The 25711-nt window shown below is 50.8% G+C and overlaps 1 protein-coding gene across 1 annotated transcript in view; it reads right to left on the bottom strand.

Annotated features, from left to right (window-relative positions):
• Positions 1 to 5652: 5652 nt before the first annotated feature.
• Positions 5653 to 25711, bottom strand: part of ATRN (attractin) — a 148309-nt gene continuing 128250 nt past the window's right edge. Inside the window, exons 27-29 of the mRNA XM_066185099.1 lie at positions 23500 to 23607; positions 7669 to 7783; positions 5653 to 6344 (exon numbers count right to left, since the gene is read on the bottom strand). Of these exons, the coding sequence (XP_066041196.1) occupies positions 6220 to 6344; positions 7669 to 7783; positions 23500 to 23607 (348 nt within the window). The 3' untranslated portion in view covers positions 5653 to 6219. The remainder of the gene's footprint in view (positions 6345 to 7668; positions 7784 to 23499; positions 23608 to 25711) is intronic.

Here is a 25711-nt window from a genome sequence, read left to right as displayed (position 1 = left end):
CATCCCAAACGACCTGCACGGGGGACAGTTCTCTACACAATCATAGAGTTGTTTAGGGTGACAAAGACCCTTAAAATATGGAAACTTTGACCCCTTGTTGGGATTCTCCTCCCTTCTCCCGCCCTTCAGGGACAGCCAAGGAGCTCAGGGACCACGAGTTGCCCTGAGGCTCCTGGGGGAAAGTGAACCCGAGGGTAGAAATGGAAACTATTGAATGACTTTTTAAATTCACCAATTCATCATCCCTACCTTTGAAATCTACAGATTTAACTCCCTGGATTACATCGATGCATCCCTCATCCTCGGGCAGAGGACAAGTCCCTCCTTCCCCCCCCCAAACTCAGTACCTGCCAGGAGCCCGCTGATACCCACCACCACCACCCACCTCAGCCAGGAGCCCTCAAAACCACCCTGAATTATTTTTTTCCCCCATTTTAAGAAAAAACAAGAGGAAAAATTTAACCAGATCATCTACTTTTTATTTCAGAGGAAAGATTTGCATTATTTACTTTTATTTATATACATGTTCTTCACATTTGTATTTAAAATGCACAGACCTCCCAAGAATTTTCTCGTTCCGGCTTTAAATTAGCTGTTATTTTACAATACAAAAAATTATACCAAAAAACTGCAATCCTAAATGTGTGTATGTATAACACCCACAACCCCAGCAATGAAATAGTTTACAATACTTGCTCCTATTTACATATGAATGCAATAAATGCTAAATTATACATATTAACAAACTAAGCTCAAGTTTGAACACAGATAAGAATCATAAATAATTACAGAATAAAGAGGAAAAAAAATTCCAGAGTACAATTAATTCAAGGATCTTAGTTTAAAGAACATTTATTGTGCACAAATTTCAGAGTAATATAAAACTCTTTTTTTTTCCTTTTTTTTTACAAAATGGACTGACATAAGATACACTCTGCGACAATTGTTATTTTTTTCTTTCTTTCTACCGGTGAGGTTTGTGGAATCAATACTAAATGGAGAGGAAACGTCTAAAGAATTCTAGTACCTGGAAGACGCACGCAAATAGTCTGTGTGTAGTGTCAGAACAAAGAAACAGACTGAACAAAACCTGCCCTGATGCAGAAAAAATCAGCTTATACACATTCTGTAGTAGTCCTGGCATGGAAACTCAGCTCACTTCAGCAGCGACCAACAGAAAAAGGAGGAATTTGACTAAAATTGGAGAGAACACGTCCAAGAACGAGGAGCACACCCCGAGCCATCCCTTCCCCTCCTTCCACAGCCCCAACACCTGGCGAGCACCTTCCCACTAAAGCCCACCCGGCTGCTCTCCCACCTGCTGCTGCAGCTCAGCCCCGAGGCCGCGCTAGGGCAGCCCCCGAGGGCGGGAAGGGTTCCCGAGGGCGGGGAAGGGTTCCCGAGGGCAGGGAAGGGTTCCCGAGGGCGGGGAAGGGTTCCCGAGGGCAGGGAAGGGTTCCCGGGGGCAGGGAAGGGTTCCCGAGGGCAGGGAAGGGTTCCCGGGGGCAGGGAAGGGTTCCCGAGGGCAGGGAAGGGTTCCCGGGGGCAGGGAAGGGTTCCCGGGGGCAGGGAAGGGTTCCCGAGGGCAGGGAAGGGTTCCCGAGGGCAGGGAATGGTTCCCGAGGGCAGGGAAGGGTTCCCGAGGGCAGGGAAGAGCTCCCGGGGGCAGGGAAGGGTTCCCGGGGGCAGGGAAGAGCTCCCGGGGGCAGGGAAGGGTTCCCGGGGGCAGGGAAGGGTTCCCGGGGGCAGGGAAGGGTTCCCGGGGGTAGGGAAGGGTTCCCGGGGGCAGGGAAGGGTGCCCGGGGGCAGGGAAGAGCTCCCGGGGGCAGGGAAGGGTTCCCGGGGGCAGGGAAGGGTTCCCGAGGGCAGGGAAGGGTTCCCGGAGGGCAGGGAAGGGTTCCCGGGGGCAGGGAAGGGTTCCCGGGGGCAGGGAAGGGTTCCCGAGGGCGGGAAGGGTTCCCGAGGGCAGGGAAGGGTTCCCGAGGGCAGGGAAGGGTTCCCGAGGGCAGGGAAGGGTTCCCGAGGGCAGGGAAGAGCCCCCAGGTTCCCGGGAGGGCACAGCAGCAGCCGCCCCGCTCTGGCGCTGGGCAGGGCAGGTGGGAAGTTGCCCTGGGCTCGCAGGGTCAGCCCGGTGCTCTCTCCCAGCGCAGCAAATCCCCGTTTCCAGGGGAAAGGGGTTCAGGCTGCCGAGACGCAGCCGGTGCCCGTCCCTAACTCGGGGCTCACGGAGAAGGAAAGGCGGCTGGGAACACCGGGAGCAGCGCAGGACAGAGGGACAGCCCAGCCGGGTTGTGGGAAAGGCCCGAAGTTTGGTTTCAGCCTCAAACCTCCTCTCAGCCCATTCAGGGCCAAGCAAGCGGAGCTGCCCCGGACAAGCATCCCCCGAACCCAGGGCCCGGGGACCTTGGCGCGTTTCCTGCAGAGAAATTCCTTCTGAGCCGTCCCTGGCACAGGACCTGCCTGAGCGTGGACCGCCAGCAGAGCCTGCCACGCCCGTGCCACCGCACCCCTGAGGTTTGGGACGAGACACCACGGCGTGATGGCGGCCACAGGCACTACCCCGCCATAGACTGCTTTATTTCGGGAATTTCACTACAAGGCGTTTAAAGCCCAGGGAAAGTGGTAATAACAACTGAAAAGTTGTGTCTCATAAATCTCCTTGGATCCAAAATACTGAGCCTTAGTGTGGGAAGGTCATGCTACAACAGCCCAGAGAAAATTCTGGGCTAAAGACCACGGAAAATGGTGAATTAAGAAAAAAAAAAAAAAAAGGTGTTATTTAGAGATCCACTGGCACCATTGTTTTCGAGAGTAAAAGGGCCCCAACAGTTCTGAAATCTTATCACTAATTTTTATAAAGGCTCCTCTCAGAGAATGAAAATCTCCTGAGGGTTGAGACACTGAATGCTGAATTTCAGCCAGTTATAAACACCTGAAAATAGTGACTTTGAATGGAAACACGGCCACAGTTTTAGTAACAGAGGCCTGAAACTACTGATTTAATCCTCCACGTAGTGACCACTATAAGGACGTTTATTACTTGTCTCCAGATGTTGCTTTTCCCCCTTTCAAATGGAAAAGCCACTATTTTACTTGGTTTCTACGTTGAAGTGAAATGCATTTGAACACACAAAAGTCAAGTTATGCCTCCCTGCTTTGCAAGATGTCACGACATAATCTGGTGTTTAAAGCTCGGGAAAGTTATCTAATACTGATCAGATGAAGGAGTTAGTAGGACAAAACTCACACATCATGTAAAATGCATCAAAAATACATTCAGTATTTTTTCTGGTTTATATACACTTTAAATCTCTCCATGTTCTGCACGTTACTGTAGATTTTATGTACAAGTGCAAAATCTGAGCGTCATTTGTCATTTATCTACAGCTTCTCCCATGAAATAAGGTTGTTCTTTCTCCCTCACCTCACCTCCAAGTGAAATAAACCCAAAAATGCCTCACTTTTGATTCTGGCCTGATGATAAACTGCCAGCAATTCTTCTTTTCCCTGTCCTTTCCCCCTGGTCTCCCTGTTTGCCTCTAGGCTGGGATGGAACTGCAGCAGAGCTACGTACGAGAGTTCTCCTCTCCCTCAGCAGGATGGGGATCAGATCCAGGGCAGAGCTACATCCCAAAGGAGCTGGTTCCTGTTGTCTATGTAAGTCACTCGTGTCACTCTGTTTACATCTTTTGGTTCTGATAAACCTTGACTTTGATCATTTTTGCTCATTTTTCCAGTAACTGACACCTCACTTTGGCACCCTGGAGCCTTTGCAGACCAGACAGCCCAGCTCTCCAGGAGTGAGAAAACATCCCAAACTCTGTATTAATGTCTTCTTATTAATGTAAAAATCTATCACCCCTCCAGGCCTACACTTCTGGAAGCTCTTTGTGATCAGGAAAACCCAACAGCTTTAAGCACCTGCTCAAGTGCTGTCCTGAGGAGGGAAACTCAGGTACAGGGGCTTTCACCATCTGGGCTGGCAGTTCTCCCAAAACCAGCAAGAGCGAACCTGCAAACACGAGGATGTGCATCACGGCTGAAAACGTGCAGTAACAGGGGAGGGATTTTAGTCCAGTCTTGTTTCTCCAGTTCAGATTAACCCTATCACTGAGCAAGTCAGAAAATATTATCAGGAGATGAATCTGTCTGAGGTAATCCATGCATCGGGTGAAATTAAATTGCCTAAATCCCTTCATTCTAAGACAAAGCTCAACGCTTTTCCCCTCAGAATTCCTTCTTCCCCGAGAGCACCGAAACTCTTAGTTTAGAAACAGATGCATTTATATATTTTTTTATATAAAATGCATTTTCTCCCAATAATTTCCTAGTGCCAATATTCTTTGCAGTCCCATTGCACTTGTTAAATGACACATCAGACCAGAATTATCATCCACAACAGTCCTCAAACCATCAGGCGGTTCCCATCACCGCTGTCCAGACACACACAGCAATTCACCTCTTCATTGAGATGCTGCCAAGCCCCAAAGAGCCTCTTCAAAACACATGGCTGGAAAAAAACACCCCAGAAATGAGTGGCTGACATGTGACTGATCACCAGAACACACAAAAACAGGAGCAGCTATTTGGGTTTCAGTTTGGAAAGGTGCTACCTGGCCAGACCCAAGAGCGCTTCCCTTCCACGTGCTACTTCTCCATTTATCAAATATCAGAAGTCCTCAGCAGAGCCACCCACTCCGTGCCCTGGATGGATGCACAGTGACCGTGATGAAGCCTTAATTACACGCCTTGATTGGCATCTTCGCCAACACCTTCCCACCAGCTCCAGCCCCACGTGGGAGACCCTGGCCCCAGCACACACAGATGGTGGGCTCAGTCCAGCCTTGAGCCTCCAAACACAATCCCAGCTTGCCAGAGTGGCTCGGACGGTTTGCTGCACCCCCCAAAGGCCAAACCTTCTCTCTGCTGTTTGCAAGTCTCATCCTTTCACCAACCAGCCACTTCTTCAACATCCAACAGAGCTCAAGCCCAACAGGAGACACCAGGACCTGATCGTGTAGAACTCAAACCTGTGCCAAAACGAAGCTGCTCTGCTTGATTTTTATTTAGAGTTCTTTTTTACTCCACCCCCAAGCGATCGGGCACCCGGGGTGTTGCTTTTTACAGCCTGTAAGGAGATGGAGCAGATCCTACCCTCTGAGGAGCAATGCCTCCAGGCTCAGCTCTCATCCAGAAGGATGGCGGGAGGGAAGGGGAGGAAAGAGGCCAAAATCAGGAAAATGTGATGTATCCGACCTGGGACACAGACTGCTTCTGTGAAAATGCTGGTGAACCCGGGAGTTTTCTTATGAGATACTGAAACTCTGCGTGTCTTCCAGATATTTCCATCTGGGTGAGTAATTGGTTGGTCAGGAAAATAGGATTTTCCTCCGGCTGCACGGGACAGAGGACACAGAGTGCCTTGGGTGACTCTAGATGTGAGCATACATACCTTCAAAGGAATTTAATCATGTTGAAAAGCAGCGTGTGTAGCAGACTCCTCACTCCCTAGATCTGTTCACGTCTAGGCACTTGTGTGTGGTGTACTCCAAGCAGGTTAAGACTATGTAAACACTGAGTCTTTCCAAAGCAACATCCAACTTTCCAGTTATTTCATGTGGTCTGAGCAACATCAACCTGTAAACCATCCCAGCTTTTGCATTCGTGGACCATGATGACTACAAAAAGGCTGCGCCTGGAAGAGAGTTCCACTGAAATAATGAGGGAACAATTAAGTATTAAATGAAAACAAAGGATGAAGATGCTTTGAAGATTAATAGTAGTGTTTATGTGTTGAGAGCTGACACCTGTAAACACCGGATCTTTTTCTTTTTGTACAGTTTGATAAATACATGAACTACAAAGCACTTTCCATGTAGAAACCTGAGTGTCATTCATATTGGACTACTGTTGTATTTACACTGACCAGGAATGGTGACATCGGGCCTTACCACACCTGCAATAAAATTATTTTGCTTTAAACTTGAAGAAAACAAAGGAGCAATCTGAAGCCGTGTGTCAGTAAAACTTAAGTGGAGCAGTTGTCAAATAAAGCCAACTAGCACGTAGATGAGAGAAAAAAACTGGGTTCAAGGAAGTTGTGGTTTTTTTCCGGGTGCTTCTAGTCTCTTGGGACACAACTTGGAAATCTTTCTCCTCCTCCTCGGTATTACTTTTCCATTTTGTTTAAAACCCTAGACAGTTTCTGATGTCCATGCATCAAATACAGGTTCCTGGCTGTGCAGGGGGCTGCTGCTTCCGATTTCGTACGGCGCCCGATTTCTCTTTGTAGGCAATTGGCATCTGTTGTGAAATGTCCACCAGAGCACTGGCCACGGCGAGACCTGGGGCAGCGAACAAACAGTCAGGGAGCAGAAGAGCCACAGCAACAAGCCCTTCAGAAACAGCTGGGAAAACCCCTCCGGGCCACAAAAGGTGTACAATTTTTTAAAAAAACTAGAAGAGTGTTTTGGCTTAAGAATTAAACTCCAGCCAATATTCCGAAAGGAGCTGAAATACTGTATGTTTAATTGGGACCAACAGCAGGAGGAAAGATGCAATAAGGGTGGGCATTACTGGATGTCAAACTCTAAATATTGAAGCCTGAACCCTTAACACTGAAGGTGCCTTTCTCTGCATCAGTAGATGGACTACAATAAACCTGAAAGCAAATGTGCACGGAGGTTTCACTGCGCTTCCCGTGGATACATCAGCTCTGCAACCTCCTCGTGGCAGACCAGGGAGTCATGGAATGGTTTGGGATGAAAGGCGCCCTAAAGACCACCCAGCTCCACGCCCTGCCACGGGCAGGGGCTCCTTCCACCACCCCAGGTTGCTCCAAGGCCCGTCCAGCCTGGCCTGGAACCCTCTAGAGATGGGGCAGCCACAGCTGCTCCGGGCGCCCAGTGCCAGGGCCTGCTCTAATCACAGACAAACCACATCTGGCACAGCTCATGCCAGCTCAACACCAAACCATCCAATTCAAACCCTCTGCTCTCTCCAGAGCCTGTTTCACTGGGGAGCCCCAGTTAAACCCCACACGGCCCAGGAGGTGACACCTCAGTGCCCTGACATCAGGCTTAGGTGAGAAGGGGTTGAGAACACGGACACCTTTAACTGGATGGGGAAAACCTTTGTCCAGAGCTCCTCAGAGGGCAGAGATGCTCTGAAAGGACTTGCAGTGACAGGATAAGGGGGAATGGCTTCGGACTGACAATGGGCAGGGTTAGATGGGATATTCTTCCCTGTGGGGGCGGGGAGGCCCTGGCACAACTCCTTCTGTGACTCCCTCATCACTGGAAGCGTCCAAGGCCAGGTTAGACAGGGCTTGCAGCAACCTGGTCTACTGGAAGGTGTCCTTGTCCGCGGCAGGGGGTGGAATTGGATGGTCCTCAAGGTCCCTTCAAACTCAAACCTTTCCATGATTCTGTGATGTGATGTTCCCCCGCAAATGGAGCTGGGAATGAAGTTGGATTACCTTAGTAATTAACTCACAGCTCATGCTGGAAGCCAACAGGGCCCAAACCAGGGAGCCTAAAATACCTCGAGCACATCCCAAGCTGACCTGTGGCCACAGCAGCTTCTGTGGGACCAGGCAAGGTGACTCTGTAGGCTGGGGAAGGAGTACGGAGTTAAATCCCAGCCGTCAGAGACAACAATAATCCTCACCTGACTGTCCTGGTGGTGGAATACCCCCAAGGCCTCGAGGCAACCTCACGAACACCGAGAGAACAGCTGCTTTGTTCCCAAAGCAGGGCTCCAGCGCGATCGGCTTTGGTACAGTCTGCAGGGAGAAAACAAATGTTACACAGCGTGGTTCACCCTCCCTCCTCCCCCAGCATCGCCTCCTCAGCTCGTACAAGCCCCAGGGCATGAACCACCAGGAACCACACTGCTGTGCTGGGCGAATTTCCAGCGCACAGCCAGCACAGCTAAAACCACTGTCAGCAACAATCAAAACACGAGTCATCACGAGAAAACACACTCACTTAATAGAAATCAGGCTATTAAAAAGTCAAGCACTACACGAGGCCTGTATTTCTCCCTGAATTCAATAACAAAGGAGCAGCTTATGTAATCAACAGGACTGAGGGTTTTGTTCCATCGACCCCATCAGCAGCATGTCCCTGGTATCAGCACACACGACCACAGCGAGTCCGTACTCCGAATTCTATTTCCAGAATTGAAGTCCATGTGCCACCTGAACAGCACTCTATGCATTACACAGTAAAGAACATTTTTCCAAGAACAAAAAGAAGCTTTCAAGGCCAGGTTGGACAGGGCTTGGAGCAACCTGCTCTAGTGGAAGGTGTCCCTGCCCATGGTAGGGGGTGGAATGAGACGGGCCTTAAGGGCCCTCTCAATCTGTGATTCTAATACAGAAAGGGCAGTCAGCTTTCTCCCACCCTGGAGGAGCGGGGGACTGGATCCCTTGCTGACCCTCAGTGCCTGTGACCATCTCCCTCCCACTGCACTCACAGGAAGATTTTACCTGAATGACCAACAGCCAACCTCAGTATGTCATTACAAAGCCAAAATGCAACGGCCCAGCCCAGAAACTAAAGTCTGTTCTCACCTGGGCCTGGCCTCAACCCCACACACAGTTACACAGGATCACTGCTACTGTGGGATGCAACGACAGTCAGACGAGGATGCAAGTGCTCACCAAGGGGTACAGGTTCAGGGGAGTCTCTTCTTTCGTTCTACATCAGCTAAAAAACTGAAAAACGCTCTTTTACCCAATACACTCAGAGCCTCCTGTCTTCTTGTTCAGTATGGACAAATTGCACTCTGGTGTTAATGAAATAATTAGTGCTTTTTCCATCAGGTCTCAAACTACACCACAGCACTCAAATGTCCGACAGAAACTCAATGCAATGTAAGCCATGGAAAAGCTCGAACGGGAGTCAAACATGCTGGTAAATTACTGCTGCTCAATAAAAAAGACAAAAGGAGACAACAGCAAGCAAAATGAAACTTGAAACTTTCCATATCTCACATTGACTGCAGTGATTGCAGCAGGATTTGCTGGCCTGTGCAAGGCAGATAAAGACGTGCTGCACAGGCTGGATGATGGAAGCTGCCGCCTGCCTGGTTTATGACAGCAGATTTCTGCATCTCCCCGCCCCCAAGGAAGGGATCACACTCAGAGGAAAGCTTTTCCCAGAAGCAAACAAGCACAGCCTGGTGCTGCATCCCACAGCGACTCAACTGCCAGAGGGAATGGACAGAGCACGGAGAAGGCAACTGCAGGGATAGAAGCCACGTGGACTTCGCCGTATGGGTGGGAGCAAGGACCCAGCACAAAGGTGATTTTCTTTCGGAGAGACTCAACTACCTCACTTCTTCCACTGTTAATAAAACAGTTCTGCTGAACTCCAGAGTTTGGAGGATGCTCCTTGGGTTATGGAGAGGTCTTGTGCCCACCCTCAGCACTGAGCAGAACGGGCAGCAAAGAGCACTCAGGGAAGTGATGGAGGGAAGAGAATGAAGGAGCAACCGAATAAGAACAGATTACGGTTTTTAATGCCCTTTAACGTATTTGTTTTTAATGGATTAATGGAGATGCTCCCAGGGCTGGAGCCCCTCTGCTCTGGAGCCAGGCTGGGAGAGCTGGGAATGTTCCCCTGGAGAAGGGAAGGCTCCAGGGAGAGCTCCCAGCCCCTGGCAGGGCCTGAAGGGGCTCCAGGAGAGCTGGAGAGGGGCTGGGGACAAGGGCTGGAGGGACAGGACACAGGGAATGGATGCCACTGCCAGAGGGCAGGGCTGGGCGGGATCTTGGGCAGGAATTGCTCCCTGGCAGGGTGGGTAGGTCCTGGCACAGGGCGCCCAGAGCAGCTGTGGCTGATCCCTGGCAGTGCCCAAGGCCAGGCTTGGAGCAGCCTGGGACAGTGGGAGGTGTCCCTGCCCATGGCAGACCATGGAAAGATGACCTTTAGAGTCCCTCCCAAGCCATGAGAATGCTCAGCAGCACACTCACCATCCCCCAGCCAACTGCAGAAACAGGAGGCTGGAAAATCCATCTCGGGCTCACCAGATCCAGCCCTCCGCTCACCCAGACAATGGCACAAAAGCACAGATCTCTGCTTCAAGAGTAGTTCACTTTCAGCCTGTGCCATCATCCCCGTGAGACCTTTCCAGAGGCTCTCTGGTCTGGATCTCACCACTCTGCCACCAGAAACTTTCTTTTACCCTCAATACTTTCACAATTCAATTTATTCATCTGATGCTCTTCTGTGCCTTAACCCTCTCCCTGGGCTCTCCCCTGCTGTACATCTCAGTTTTCTTTTGGATCAGCTGAAAGAGCCATGCTCTGAACTCCTTCTCTGAACACAAGCACTGTCCCCCCCAGCTCTCCAAGAGCTCCCCTCTGCACCTCGTTCTCGACCACCAGCGACCTGAGAGGCATCTCAGTGCCTCTGTTGTGGGATCACAATCACACTGAGTCTCCTGCACATCACAAAACAGAAAGAAACAGAAATTGTTCATTATGTAGCTCTCAGTCACAGAGCTGAAGGCACTTGGAGAGGAATTTAGCTCATCTCTCAGCCCCAGGCAAGACCCTCTCTCCTCCTCTGCCCTTTCCAACTAATGAATCCGGAGTGCGCGGCAGAAACTCTCATTATGAGTCCCTGTGGGCACAATCTTCCCTTTCCGTGGAATTTTTATTTTGGTCCTCAAGGCCACACATCTTCCTCCTCTCTGCTCTCCTGGTTCCACAGCACAGATAGCTGGGGATAGGATGTAGCCCTGCGCCTCCTTCCTGCCCTTGTCAACCTGCTCAGAAAAGAATGAGAATCACGGATGTCTGGGGTTGGAAGGGACCTTGAAGTTCATCTCATGCCCTGCAGTGAACAAGGACACCTCCCACTGTCCCAGGTGTCTCCAAGCCCTGTCCAACCTGGCCCTGGGCACTGCCAGGGATCCAGGGGCAGCCACAGCTGCTCTGGGCACCTGTGCCAGGGCCTGTCCACCCTGCCAGGGAACAATTCCTGCCCAAATCCCATCCAGCCCTGTCCTCTGGCACTGGGAAGCCATTCCCTGTGTCCTGGCACTCCAGGCCCTGGTAAAATCTCTCTCCATCTTTCCTGATGGGCCCTTCAGGTACTGAAAGGCTACAATTATGTCAACCCAAAACCTTTTATCTTCCAGGCTGAACAACCCCAAAAAAGATGAGGGTTAGTAAAATACAGTTAATATGTCCCCACGTGGGGAATTTTGTTTCTCTCGACCGTGCACAGCAAGGATAACAATGCACCCAAAATCTGTCAGGCACTTGCAAACTAATTTAGAAAGAATTAAGCACAACATCACCTTGCTGCAGCTAAGCTCCATCTTAAAACTAAAAGGGGAAAAAATGGCCAGCTGTCCATCAAATCCAGCTTTTCCTGAGACAAGCTGCAGTTAATAACAACAATAACTCGCCTAAAGAATCAAGTCCTGCACATTTATTTCTGACAGCCCCAGTCGAGGCACCTGCTTTGTGAACTGTGACTCATTGTGCATCGTCTCTGCTCGCCGGGCCAGGAGACAAAGCGCAGGAAGGAGGGAATGAGTCAGAGTGAGGGAATGAGGGACTGGCTGCGGGGGCCAGCCCGGAGTGAAGGACACTGTGCCCTCGGCAGGGCACAGAACCACTGCTGGAGCCAGACTGCACAGGAGTGAAGGACACTGTGCCCTGGGCAGGGCTGGAGCCAGACTGTGCACAGGAGTGAAGGACACTGTGCCCTGGGCAGGGCTGGAGCCAGACTGTGCGCACAGGAGTGAAGGACACTGTGCCCTGGGCAGGGCTGGAGCCAGACTGTGCACAGCAGTGAAGGACACTGTGCCCTGGGCAGGGCTGGAGCCAGACTGTGCACAGCAGTGAAGGACACTGTGCCCCGGGCAGGGCTGGAGCCAGACTGTGCACAGCAGTGAAGGACACTGTGCCCTGGGCAGGGCTGGAGCCAGACTGTGCACAGCAGTGAAGGACACTGTGCCCCGGGCAGGGCTGGAGCCGGACTGTGCACACAGGAGTGAAGGACACTGTGCCCCGGGCAGGGCTGGAGCCAGACTGTGCACACAGGAGTGAAGGACACTGTGCCCTGGGCAGGGCTGGAGCCAGACTGTGCACACAGGAGTGAAGGACACTGTGCCCTGGGCAGGGCTGGAGCCAGACTGTGCACACAGGAGTGAAGGACACTGTGCCCCGGGCAGGGCTGGAGCCAGACTGTGCACACAGGAGTGAAGGACACTGTGCCCTGGGCAGGGCTGGAGCCAGACTGTGCACACAGGAGTGAAGGACACTGTGCCCTGGGCAGGGCTGGAGCCAGACTGTGCACAGGAGTGAAGGACACTGTGCCCCGGGCAGGGCTGGAGCCAGACTGTGCACACAGAAGTGAAGGACACTGTGCCCTGGGCAGGGCTGGAGCCGGACTGTGCACACAGCAGTGAAGGACACTGTGCCCTGGGCAGGGCTGGAGCCAGACTGTGCACAGCAGTGAAGGACACTGTGCCCTGGGCAGGGCTGGAGCCGGACTCTGTACAGCAGTGAAGGACACTGTGCCCTGGGCAGGGCTGGAGCCAGACTGTGCACACAGGAGTGAAGGACACTGTGCCCTGGGCAGGGCTGGAGCCAGACTGTGCACACAGGAGTGAAGGACACTGTGCCCTGGGCAGGGCTGGAGCCGGACTCTGTACAGCAGTGAAGGACACTGTGCCCTGGGCAGGGCTGGAGCCAGACTGTGCACACAGGAGTGAAGGACACTGTGCCCTGGGCAGGGCTGGAGCCAGACTGTGCACACAGGAGTGAAGGACACTGTGCCCTGGGCAGGGCTGGAGCCAGACTGTGCACACAGGAGTGAAGGACACTGTGCCCTGGGCAGGGCTGGAGCCGGACTCTGTACAGCAGTGAAGGACACTGTGCCCTGGGCAGGGCTGGAGCCGGACTCTGTACAGCAGTGAAGGACACTGTGCCCTGGGCAGGGCTGGAGCCGGACTCTGTACAGCAGTGAAGGACACTGTGCCCTGGGCAGGGCTGGAGCCGGACTCTGTACAGCAGTGAAGGACACTGTGCCCTGGGCAGGGCTGGAGCCAGACTGTGCACACAGGAGTGAAGGACACTGTGCCCTGGGCAGGGCTGGAGCCAGACTGTGCACACAGGAGTGAAGGACACTGTGCCCTGGGCAGGGCTGGAGCCAGACTGTGCACAGCAGTGAAGGACACTGTGCCCCGGGCAGGGCTGGAGCCAGACTGTGCACAGCAGTGAAGGACACTGTGCCCCGGGCAGGGCTGGAGCCAGACTGTGCACACAGCAGTGAAGGACACTGTGCCCTGGGCAGGGCTGGAGCCAGACTGTGCACACAGCAGTGAAGGACACTGTGCCCTGGGCAGGGCTGGAGCCAGACTGTGCACAGCAGTGAAGGACACTGTGCCCCGGGCAGGGCTGGAGCCAGACTGTGCACACAGCAGTGAAGGACACTGTGCCCCGGGCAGGGCTGGAGCCAGACTGTGCACACAGGAGTGAAGGACACTGTGCCCTGGGCAGGGCTGGAGCCAGACTGTGCACAGCAGTGAAGGACACTGTGCCCCGGGCAGGGCTGGAGCCAGACTGTGCACACAGCAGTGAAGGACACTGTGCCCCGGGCAGGGCTGGAGCCAGACTGTGCACAGGAGTGAAGGACACTGTGCCCTGGGCAGGGCTGGAGCCAGACTGTGCACAGCAGTGAAGGACACTGTGCCCTGGGCAGGGCTGGAGCCAGACTGTGCACAGCAGTGAAGGACACTGTGCCCTGGGCAGGGCTGGAGCCAGACTGTGCACAGGAGTGAAGGACACTGTGCCCCGGGCAGGGCTGGAGCCAGACTGTGCACAGCAGTGAAGGACACTGTGCCCTGGGCAGGGCTGGAGCCAGACTGTGCACACAGCAGTGAAGGACACTGTGCCCTGGGCAGGGCTGGAGCCAGACTGTGCACAGGAGTGAAGGACACTGTGCCCCGGGCAGGGTACAGACCCGGGGCTGGAGGCAGACTGCACACAGGCAGCAGCACAGGAGATTTCAGCTCACTGCAGCCTCACTGCCGCCTGCCCTGGGGATCTCACCTCCGCCCGCCCTGCCCTGATGTGACCCAGGCAGGTGCCACCAGGGCACAGGGGGGCTAAGGAGGAGCTGGCTGCCTTCATCACGTGGAGTTCTGTGGGGAGACCTCAGAGGAGCTCAGCTCTCCTTTCTTTGCCCACTCCAGTGGTCTCTGAGTGCTCTTATCACAGAATTAAAAAATCCCGAGTTGAACGGGATCCTCAAGGATCACCCAGTCCAACCCCTGGCCCTGCACAGACCCCCAACAATCCCACCCTGGGCACCCCTGGAGCGCTGTCCAAAGGCTCCTGGAGCTCCGGGGCCGTGCCCATTCCCTGGGGAGCCTGGGCAGTGCCAGCACCCTCTGGAGAAGAACCTTTCCTGATCTCCAGCCTGGCCCCACCCTGGCCCAGCTCCGTGTCCTCTTCTGTTGCAGATCCAAGCTGTTCTCCTGCAAAAAGATTTTGAGTGGACTTGGAAAGCAGAGACCAGATGTGAGAGATGGCTCTTAAGGGTAAACCTTAAAAAATACATTAATTCGGTGTATTTCCAAACTTTGTAATAACCTCCATCAGATGTTTAAAACCTGCCTCTTGCCAGCAACTTCCATTCAGAGGTTTTGATAAACCCACTGTTGAATTATAGAAGTGATTCTTTTTTCCTGAAGGCTTAATGGCACAATAAAGTAGACATTCTTCAAATCTTTTCAAATAAGGTGCATCTCTCAGACACTCAGCACAAGAGGACTGCTCTGAGAGGGGCAGAGCAGCAGAGTCCCACCTCGGGAGTGGATGCAGAGGCGAGAACAAAACCCTGGCGCTGGACTGGGGGACAAAGACCACGGCCACTGGCCATGGGCAGACAAGTGCAGCTGGCTGAGTCCACAGGCCCTGCCCTGAGGGACCTCCTGTCCTCAAAGAAATATGGAAAACTGCCTCCAGCACACTGGAGAGACCAACTCACAGAGCTGATCACAGAATCACAGAATGGTTTGAGTTGGAGAGGAACTTAAAACTCATCTTAAAGCCACCGCAGGGACAGTTCCCACTGCCCCAGGCTGCTCCAAGCCCCAGCCTGGACATGGGCACTTCCAGGGATCCAGGGGCAGCCACAGCTGCTCTGGGCACCTGTGCCAGGGCCTCACACCCTGCCAGCCAGGAATTCCTGCCCAACATCCCATCCAGCCCTTCCCCCTGGCACTGGGAAGCCATTCCCTGTGTCCTGTCCCTCCAGGCCTTGTCCCCAGTCCCTCTCCAGCTCTCCTGGAGCCCCTTCGGGGACTCTGAGCATTCCCTGGAGTTTTCCCTTCTCCAGGGGAACATTCCCAGCTCTCCCAGCCTGGCTCCAGAGCAGAGGGGCTCCAGATCCCTGGAAGCATTTCCATGGCCTCCTCTGGGCTCTGTCCAGCAGCTCCACGTCCTTGTGCTGCTGGCCGCAGGGCTGGGGCAGCTCTGCGGGTGGGGAATCTCCTCGGGGCCCGGGGCAGAGTCCCCCTGCCCTGCAAAGGAAACCTGTGCCACGCTCCTCCACAGCAGCAAAGCAACGACCAGTGGAAATGATGGGAAAACCCCAGGAACTCCAAGAGTTAGAAAGGTACAAATGTCAAATAAAGAGCAAAAAGGCACTCGAGGTTTTTTGCCCAGAAACCACGACCATCCTTTTCCGGGTGGAAATGGGCAGTTTATGGTGTCACTTTGCTAAGTGCTGACACAAGCTCCTTGTTCCCAGAGGCCACACGGCTGCTGTCAGCTGTTTTCCACAGAGGATTCCAGCGGCCCAAACAAGCACTAAAAAGCCGAGTAATTCCAGTTGTTTCTGAGTTTTGGTGTGTATTTAGCATGCAGAAAGCATAAGTCATTATAGACATTAAAAGCAATAAGAGATGCATTGGGTGATTTAGGGTTTAGACTTCCAGCTTCTCCAGCAGGATTCTCCCCATGAACGGGGCATTTCCCAGGACTTTATCCGGGCTATTTCTCAGTGACCCAGGTGTGGAATACACCACCAGCTCCCTTGGGAGTCAATTTCCCAGCCAAATACTTTCCCCAAGTAGGCTGAATCGCGTGATGCTCAACCTAAACATTTTTATTTCATCTCATTATTTCTATTTACGCTGCTTTTACTTGACAAATTCAAAAAGTTAATAATGTGTCACACAAAACTAATGGCTAGAACAATAAATATTCTGTATAATTTCACAAACACAGCATCAGTGTTATTTAGGTTCTGTGTTACACTGCCAGCATATTGCGTTTCAAGATGTATTAAAAAAATACCACAGAGAATTTTTTTTTTCTTAACAAGAAAAAATGTTTCTGTGGTTTGATCAAATAAGTCTTACATGGTTTTCAATTTCCAGGAAGGAAATTAAAATAAAGGAAAAATCTTACGGTGGTGGATGAGAAAAGGAACATTACTCAAACAGTTCAGTTTTATTATTTGATTCCACTTGTTCAGGTGATTTCACTCTGTAGAAAAAGGGTCAAATTCCATTTGCAGGTTTTTAAATTGTGCCATTAAAAGCTGAGTGAACATTTGCAAAACAAGTTACAAGCAATTTCCTATCAAAAATAGATTATTAAGCTTTAAAAATCATATTCTCAGGGTAACACGTGTGTCCTGCAAGATAGAGATGAATGAACTTCCAGCAATAATTCACAGTAAATGAGTTTGGATTAAAAATTTACATTTACCTTGTCCCTGATATCTACCTTGGAATTTTAGAGGGGCGTTAGTTAGTTCAGAACGAACTGACTTGGTCCCAAAACTGGGTCGCTGCCTGAGAGAAACTGAACCCAAACCATATCCAAGCCCTCAGATGGATGTTACCAGCCTGAAATGGAAAACACAGATCTGAGCACCCCACACCTGGAGCCCACATGCCAGCAGCCCCACGGGGCCCCAGGTCTGCTCCCCCCTTATTTAACCCCTGCTCTTATCTCCACGTGCTGCTGTCAGTCCAGCAGCAGCAGCCCCAGCCCGGGGTGCAGGGGAGGGTTCTGTCAGGTGAGCTGGGGTCCCCGAGGCAGCTGCCCTGAAGTGACCAAACCTCCTGTCACAGTCTGAGCTTGGCCACTCACGGATGCCAACACTCCTCCTTCAATCCCCGCCGTGCCGCAGGGAGGGGATGGATGAGGCAGCAAATCTGGGAGATATGTGTGCATACATGTGGTGGGCACTTAATTGATTTTGGACGGGTGAGGAGGCAGGGCGTTTACAAGGCTCGCCTGGTTTTTGCACAGGAGAACAGCGAAGTAGAAAACCCCGACGAAATGGGACAGTTGGATGAAGATTGCAAACACAACGCACAAAACAACTACTTGGCATAAATGAATGCAAATAAGTCCTTGATAATGCTGTTGAGAAGCTGCTGGTGTTATTAGTACTTCAATCAGAGAGATGCTCGTTAGAGGGAAAAATCAACTCAGAAAATCCTTCTCCTGTGGGAAGCTTCATGCTCCTTCCACTCCTTCCAGCAAATTCCTCTTTATCAGCTAAAATCACAGTCCAACCTGCGGAAATGTTTACAGTCTTCAAATCTAAAACTAGTTAAAATCACTTATCAGCCAAATATTCCCTAAATACAAGGCAGGCTTAACAGATATGGCTGCTGATCTCATGACAGCTCCCTTCCAAATATCTGTATTTGATATTATATTGTGGGAGTAGCAAAGTTTTCCCTCATTTTCCCCCTAATTTCGCAAAAAAATCAAAACAAGATACTGGGCAGTTGTTCACTGGAAGTAACTCATTAGGCGAAGGTTTTGTGGGGTATTTTTGTTGATATTTTGGTAGGAGGGATCACAGCCAGCCTGTACGGAGCTCTAGCACAGCTCATGTGCTTCACACACTTCAGCTGCCCAGGAACACTCCCTTCCTGCCACTGGCATTCCTTCAGAGGGAATCCCACACTTCTCCGTGCCCTAAAAGTGGGCCAGCAAAAGAGGAATAAACACCAAACACAAAGTACAAGCTGAGGTGTCCTCCTCGTGCGTCCCTCTGTCACCTCAGTGCTCCAGGAGGGGGTCTGAAGAGCAGAAGTGGTTTTGCTAAAGACAAGGAGACAGCTACACACGGACAGCCTTGGAATTCCTCAGTGCTAACATATGGAAAAGTTCCTAGAACCAGCAGATGCCAGAAAGCCCAGAAATAAGACTTCAGAAATTAAACTGCCTTTCCAAAGGCAAGGTGAGAAACCTAGAGCCTACCTGAGGGAGGTCAGGCAGAACCACACCGGCCTTTCTGGACTCAAAGGCTGCACGGAATCCAGCCCCAGCAACTGCCACGGCAGATCAGGATTAGTCACTTTATTTCCCCCATCCCTCAATTTCATCCTCTTCCTGCAACTATTATCCTTCTGAGGATAGGAATGACTTTCAGCCTATTTACACCATCCTTGAAAAACCCTAAGCTGCTCTGTCCCCCTCTAACACATCTTGATCGGACAAAAAAAAGGATCAAGTTGTGCCTCAGGAGGTTTAGACTGGATATTAGGGAAAATTCCTTCATGGAAAGAGTTGTAAAGCATTGGCACAGGCTGCCCCAGGGAATGGGCATCACCATCCCTGGAAATGTTCACAAACGTTGTGGATGTGGTACTTGAAGAGAGTTTAATGGTGAAGACGGTGGTGGTGCTGTGCTCAGGAGTGCACGTGGCGATTTAAAGGCCTTTTCCAGCCTTACCAGTTCTATGATTTGACACAGCCTGGTCATTTCTGCTCAGCGTGGCTTTTGTACATCCCACCTCACGCCTGTCCTCCTTCCAGACCTGCCTCTTGCACAGGACCCCCAGTCCCAGCTCGCTGGAGCCGTCCTTGCCATGCCTACACCAACACAGCTCACTGCTGGTGGGCAGGGTGGGACAGGTCACAAAAGCTGGACCATCAGCAAATTCGATGGACCAAAAGCAGGTCAGCAACGTGTGAAGTGAAGGGGAAAGTGAGTCACCAAGAGTGACAACCACAACAGGATAAAAGCTGTAAAAACCGTCAGTTCCTCGGCCTTTAGTTCTTCACTGAACTCCAGCTGCATGAAACAGCCCAAAATCAAGCTACATGTCAAAATTAAGATGAATTCACCCTGTAGAAGTGCTGGAGCTGGCAGATGCTTCATTTCAAATCATCCCTCACCCTGCAGCTTCCCCAAACCCTGCACCCTGTGGCACAGGACTTACTACTCACTTCTCTGCTCCTTTACTGCTGGATGCAACTTTCCTGCAATATAAAAGGAATTTAACAAGGGCATCACTCGGATGCAAAATACAAATAGACTGAAAATACATTAATTAATCTGTGGTACCCCCTACCCACTCCCAAATCAGCTCATCACTTTAGCTCTGCACTTTTTGAACAGATGGGATCTTCTGGCAGCCTTTAAACCACTCAAAAGCACTTTCTCCCATAACAAAGCAAACTAATTACTAGAGTAAGATGCTGTTTCCCATCTATTTATCTGCCATTTTTAAGGAATCAGCTCGCTGTCTGATCCAGGCTTTGCAGTGAAGCCCTCAAACAGCAGAATTAAAGGCGCATTGGTACGATGGTACAGAACACGCTACCTGAACCTGGCATGGATTCTGCTCACCAAAAGCTTCTCCCTTTCCCTTTAGGAAACTAAGGATCATGAATGCAAACATAATCAACACTTAGCACTGGCTTCATGTGCTGGATCCCTGAACGCAGCACAGCAAAGATTGCTCCAGCTCTGCTCTAAAAGATTCCAAAATAATGTTTTTCCAGCTTGAGGATAATTTTTTCCCAGTGCAACAATTTTTTTTGTTGACCCTCTAAGTGCTTTGCTCAACCTCAGCACTTGCTTGCTAGGCTGTGCATGTTTTTTCCAAGGTAACTTCTTGCCTTTAGCAACCTAAGATACATGGAAATCAATGTCAAAATTATAAACTTCCCAAATTCCTTCGGGAAAGCTTCTAAAAATGGCTGCAGAGGATTACAAGACTTAGATTAATCCGATAACAAGCCCTGCAAAAGCCTGAGCTACAGCAATACCAGCTCAGACACTTGGATGAGTCCCAGGCACCCAAGGAAGTTAAATACTCTTAGAAAAAAAATTGCAATATTCAGCACCTCTGAACGCACAAAGAGCTGCAGAGAGAAGCCAACAGATTTTGTAATAACTAAGCAAATTTAGTGGTGGATTTGTGATTCAGTGGGTATTTGTTGAGTGGCAAATAAACCACAAGCAGCTAGCTATGTGTTGCCTAGCTGCAGCCTCTAATAGGAATTGCTTCCCTGCAGGTAAATCACTTTCTATTACTCCTAAGTACCCCAGGAAAACTACTAATTGAAAACACAGTTCTAATACTGTCCAGCTGGAAAACATTAGCTTAGGATGGAACTAGCTTGACACTGGCTGCCAACTGGCTATGGACAATGGAATAGGAAATTAATCTTTTGCAGACAAGACATTCCATTTTCCACTTCTCCTTTGTAACCTTCAAATCAACTTGTCATTAATCAATGGCTTTGATTCCCACGGGGAAAGAAAACCATCACTGAATTCATGATCATGCAAGTCTGGCTTTCTTACATTAAAATGAAGGCTCAAATTTTGACACAGTGGATGGCAGAGGAACTGGAGGGCGGATACAACGTCCAGCACCACAGTAACATTTCCCTCTTTCCTTGGCTAAGAGTTAGGGAACAGCCAGACCACAAGGCAAGCACAAAGAAAAGCGCAGTTGACCAATTCTGTATGGCCCCAGCCCATCTTCCTGCAGCTCCCTCCTGCCAAGAGCTTTTTCCCATGCAGGTGCAAAAGGGGCGAGGAGAAAAACCCAAGCTGCTGGCCAGTGTTAAGCTAACATCCCATAGGTGCTCAGACTGGTTTTTCTTTTCTGTTTAAATTCATTTCCATGCAGGGACCAACAGGTCAGACTACCTCAGAAGCATCATTCCCCAAGCCACTTCCAACCCACAACCTTCCCAAGCCTCCTCTCCTTCTGTGAAACACTCCGGCCCTTCATGACTACTTTCATTCCCTGGCCAAAAAAACTATAAAAACCTCATAAGATCAAGTAACTCTCCTTGTCATGTAGAGGCACCCTTGTGCTGCACCCACACCCGCCTGCAGATGACGGCAGGGGCTCCTGCCCGTGGCAGGTAGTTGGAAAGGGATGATCTTTGAGTTCCCTCCCAACCCAAAACACTGAGTCAATGATTTTATGAAATTGCCCACTGGCACAACATCTCAGGTGCACACTCATCTGCTCGGCTCCACATTACTGTACAGGGTTTGTGTCGATGCATGAATGCGACCACCTCAATCAGACATTCCGAAATTGATTAAGAAACATGGATCTGAGTTATCAGCACAGAGGCAATTACCAGTTCCTAATGATTACTGGGTCTAAAATAGGATATTTCTCCACAGTCTGTCTTTTTATGCTTCAAATCAGCTTCTCCATCCATTCTAGAGGAACCCAAGGAGGCCAGACAAGACGAGGGCAGCAGAACAGGAGGAGAAATAACACACTCATTAGAACTGCAGAGATCCAAAGTTTATCCTCTCTGTAGTTTGAGTGCAGACAACTTGCCAGGGACCAGAAAGTTCAGACCAGCTTTGTTCTGGCCTGATCCCCCAGGAGAGGCGCTTTTAGCTAGTTTACTTCCAGACAACAGAAGGTGAAGGGAAGGGCCCCAGACAGACAGACTGCAACCCAAAACCATCAGCAGCCAGGAACATCCTCCCAGACCTGCCTCCAGCCTGATGCCACATCCACCTGCATCCCACAGCCTCTCTGACGAGCAATGAAACAAAGGTTCAGTCTAACTGGGTGAGCGACAATCCAATTTTGCAAGGGTGGACTCCCAAGTTTTGGTGAGCTATTGGAGGTAATGACTCCCAGTGCCACACTCAGGACAGAAGCAGGGAAAACATTAAAAAATCAGAAAAAAATCAGAAAGGCTGCCCAGTGCTGGCACAGCTGCCCAGGGCAGGGCTGGAGGCCCCATCCCTGGAGGGATCTCAAAGCCCTGTGGCTGTGGGCATGGGCACTGCTGGGGGACTGGTGGGACCCAGTGCTCTTAGAGGGATTTTCCAAACTTAACTACTCTGTGATTCAACATACTGAAGAGCTGCTTCTACACAATGTCCACCCAGAATGGTGCAGGACAATTATATGGAAAAGTATTAAAACTTGCCATGACAGACCGTACTTACACATAAATAAGGAAGAGCTAAAGCTAAACAGGCAACTTTAATGGTGTCGTTTCCTGATACTTAGGCCAAGACTCAAAAGTGTTACTCACCAAACAGCAGGTCTGGGGTCAGACCGCTTTCATGTGCTTTACGAGAATTAAAATACGCGTATTGTTATAATCAGACAATGTGAGAAACTTAGCGCCTGGACCAATCATAGAATCTCAGACTGGTTTGGGTTGGAAGGGACCCGAAAGCCCCCCAGGGCCCCCCCTGCCATGGCAGGGACACTCCCACTGTCCCAGGGACACTCCCACTGTCCCAGGGACATTCCCACTGTCCCAGGGACACTCCCACTGTCCCAGGGACATTCCCACTGCCCCAGGGACATTCCCACTGTCCCAGGGACACTCCCACTGTCCCAGGGACATTCCCACTGCCCCAGGCTGCTCCAGCCCCAGTGTCCAGCCTGGCCTTGGGCACTGCCAGGGATCCAGGGGCAGCCACATCTGCTCTGGGCACCTGTGCCAGGGCCTCAGCACGTCACAGGGAAGAATTTCTTCCCAACATCAAATCTACGTCTACCCTTCCTAGCCTTGAGGCCTAATGAGAAAAACGTCCAAAAAACTTCAGTCTAAATAAAACAATCCAGCTCCCTCAGATAAGAACGAAAAATAATCAGTGTTCTCAGGTTCTTCATTTTTTCCTTTTGTATAAAAATCTGTGCTGGGCAAAGGCTCACACCAAAATTAATCCACTACGTGTTAAATATGCTTTTACTAAAAATTCAACGTGTTGTGTGTAAGAATGTGCCAGCCTAGTGTAAGACAATTGATTTCTTCATGCTCCTATTTGCTAATCACAAGATATACTGGAATATGTATTTTTAATCAGAAATATATTAACATTATCACAGTACATAGACATGATTATATTCACATTTGTCTTACGATACCATGGGAAAGGGTTTCTATTTGCAGCACCTACACCTATTTCCAGCCCAGTGCTCTCTGGTGTAAAGCTGAATTCTTCTCTATTTCAAAGCATAAAAACTAACAAGGCATACCCAACACTTCAAACACAGCATCATTATAACTTTAATCTGAACCAGCCCAAAAGTTATAAGTGAATATCTGAAGGGATAAAAGCAAATTAAAATGGCACCTGTTGGACCTCCTGGACTCACAGTTTCTTGCAGGTGTATAAAAAACCGAGAGGATTTGGGATTATTGTGTTAAATATGCCTGGTTAACCCTGGTGAGGACCATCCCAAAGGCCCAGCTCTCACCTTTATGCTTCCCCCGATGAGATCTGGTGGCTCCTCATCTGTTTCTAAGGCAACGTTGATGGAGGCGAAGGGGCGACTCGCCATCTGTTGCATCTCACGCAGTAGTTGCTAATTTATTAAACAGAAAAATATTATCATCATATTGTTCCCACACAAAGACGAAGTTCCCACACAAAGACGAAAGACAAATGTATCTAAAAGGTTTCGCCCAATACAAAGGGACATCAGTGAATACAAAAAAAATAACCTCCAGGGGTTTTAATGGCCTTAAGAACATAGATAATGGTAAATATTCACATTACCACAATTTAACAAGTTATTGGAAGTAAAGCTGAATGCACAATGTGAGCCTGACACATCTGGGGAAACGATCTGAGCGAGACCCCATAAAGCAGTTATTTACCTTTTAAGCTGTTGGTTGTCATGACCTGTCTGATTCCCACCCCATAGGATTTGTGGGAATCATTTTAAAATGAAACTAGCAGCAGTATGTAACCACGGTAAGAATGAAGTTGCTATTTTTTATAACAGCACCAGCAAAACGTTGTCAGGCTTCTATTGAACAATCCCCGTTTTCATTGTTTCCTTGCTGAACACAGAAAATGGCAAACGTGTCCTTACTGCAAAATGTTTTATTAAAATAAAAAACCTCTTCCTGGGCAAATCCCCACAAGCCCTCACGACACAAGACATCTCTTCGTTGTGCTCTTGAGCACTTCTAAGCATTACGATGCAGCTTCCCCTCTTTAACACACAAAACACAGACACTTTCTACACAGCTGGGCTGGAAACAGCATTTGTGTTTTAGCGGAGCTGTGGACACACTTTTCCTTGGCTCCAGTGACGAATCTCTAACAGCGACAACACAGCCGGTAAGGGCAGGCAGAAGCCAGAATTCCCTCAAGCAAGGGGTCCAAAGGGACCCGGTGTCTCTGTTGAATAAGGGAAGAGGCAAACGCTTTGTGCAGCATGAGAAAACCCAGTGCTCTTAATCTTAAATGCAGAAACTGCCCAAAGCTCTCCCCAGCTTTACACATTCACCATCGCCACTTATTACAGCAACACCAGTAATCCTCTATTTTTAAGCTGCACTGAGGCACCACCAAATGCTCTCGAGAATTCCACCGCTGCCACCTGCATTTTCCCATTAATTCTGGGCAACCTGAAGCCAAGCCCAATCGGAAGTCCAAGCCCAACCTAACCATCCACAGCACCCAAAAAGCCCTACAGAAAACCCCACAGAATGCTTCGTGCCCCAGATATCCCCCATGCCGCACAGCAGAGGGTGAAAGGAAGGTGCTGTTATCCAGCAACATTGTTTGGGCAGAATGAATTCACAGAATCACCGAATCCCAGAATGGTTTGGATTGGAAGGGACCTTAGGGATCATCCCGTTCCACCCCACTCCTGGGCTCAGCCCTGCCTGTGGCTCTGGGGTCATTGCTGGGCCTGGAGCACAGGCTGGGCTTGCTCGGCCCTCCCTGCACACAGGGACACCCAGGGACACCCAGGGCTGAGGGCCACTCTCACTGGGGCTCCTGTCCACGCTGAGCAGCCCCAGCTCCCTCAGCCTTTCCCGGGCACAGAGATGCTCCAGCCCTTCCTCAGCCCCCCTGCTGGCCTCGCTCCAGGACATCCATGTCCTCCCTCCTGCCCTGAGGATCCAGAGCTGGGCACAGAGCTGGCTCCAGGGCTGAGCAGAGGGGCAGGAACCCTCCCTGACCTGCTGGCACTGCCCCTCCTGCTGCCCCCAGGACCCCACTGTCCCCCTGGCCCTCTGCGGGCTCGGGGACAGCTCCGCGTCCACCAGGACCTGGTGGTTGCTCCTCTGCAGGTGCAGGACCCCTGCATGTGTCCCAGGGGAATTTCAGCAGGTTCCTCTCTGCCATCTGCCCCCTCTTGAGGTCCATCTGCAGGGCAGCACAGATCCCTGGGGACACGGCTCCCACTCCGTCTCCTTGGCACAGATCCCTGGGGACACTGCTCCCACTCCGTGTCCTTGGGACAGGATCCCTGGGGACACTGCTCCCACTCCGTGTCCTCGGCACAGATCCCTGGGGACACTGCTCCCACTCCGTGTCCTCGGCACACATCCCTGGGGACACTGCTCCCACTCCGTGTCCTTGGCACACATCCCTGGGGACACTGCTCCCACTCTGTGTCCTCGGCACAGATCCCTGGGGACACTGCTCCCACTCCGTGTCCTTGGCAC

Source organism: Chamaea fasciata, unplaced genomic scaffold, assembly GCF_029207755.1.
Source record: "Chamaea fasciata isolate MVZ Bird 193981 ecotype frontalis unplaced genomic scaffold, bChaFas1.0.hap1 SCAF_6, whole genome shotgun sequence".
NCBI lineage: Eukaryota > Metazoa > Chordata > Aves > Passeriformes > Sylviidae > Chamaea > Chamaea fasciata.
Note: the sequence above shows the minus strand (reverse complement) of the source record. Positions and strands in the feature narration are given on the sequence as shown.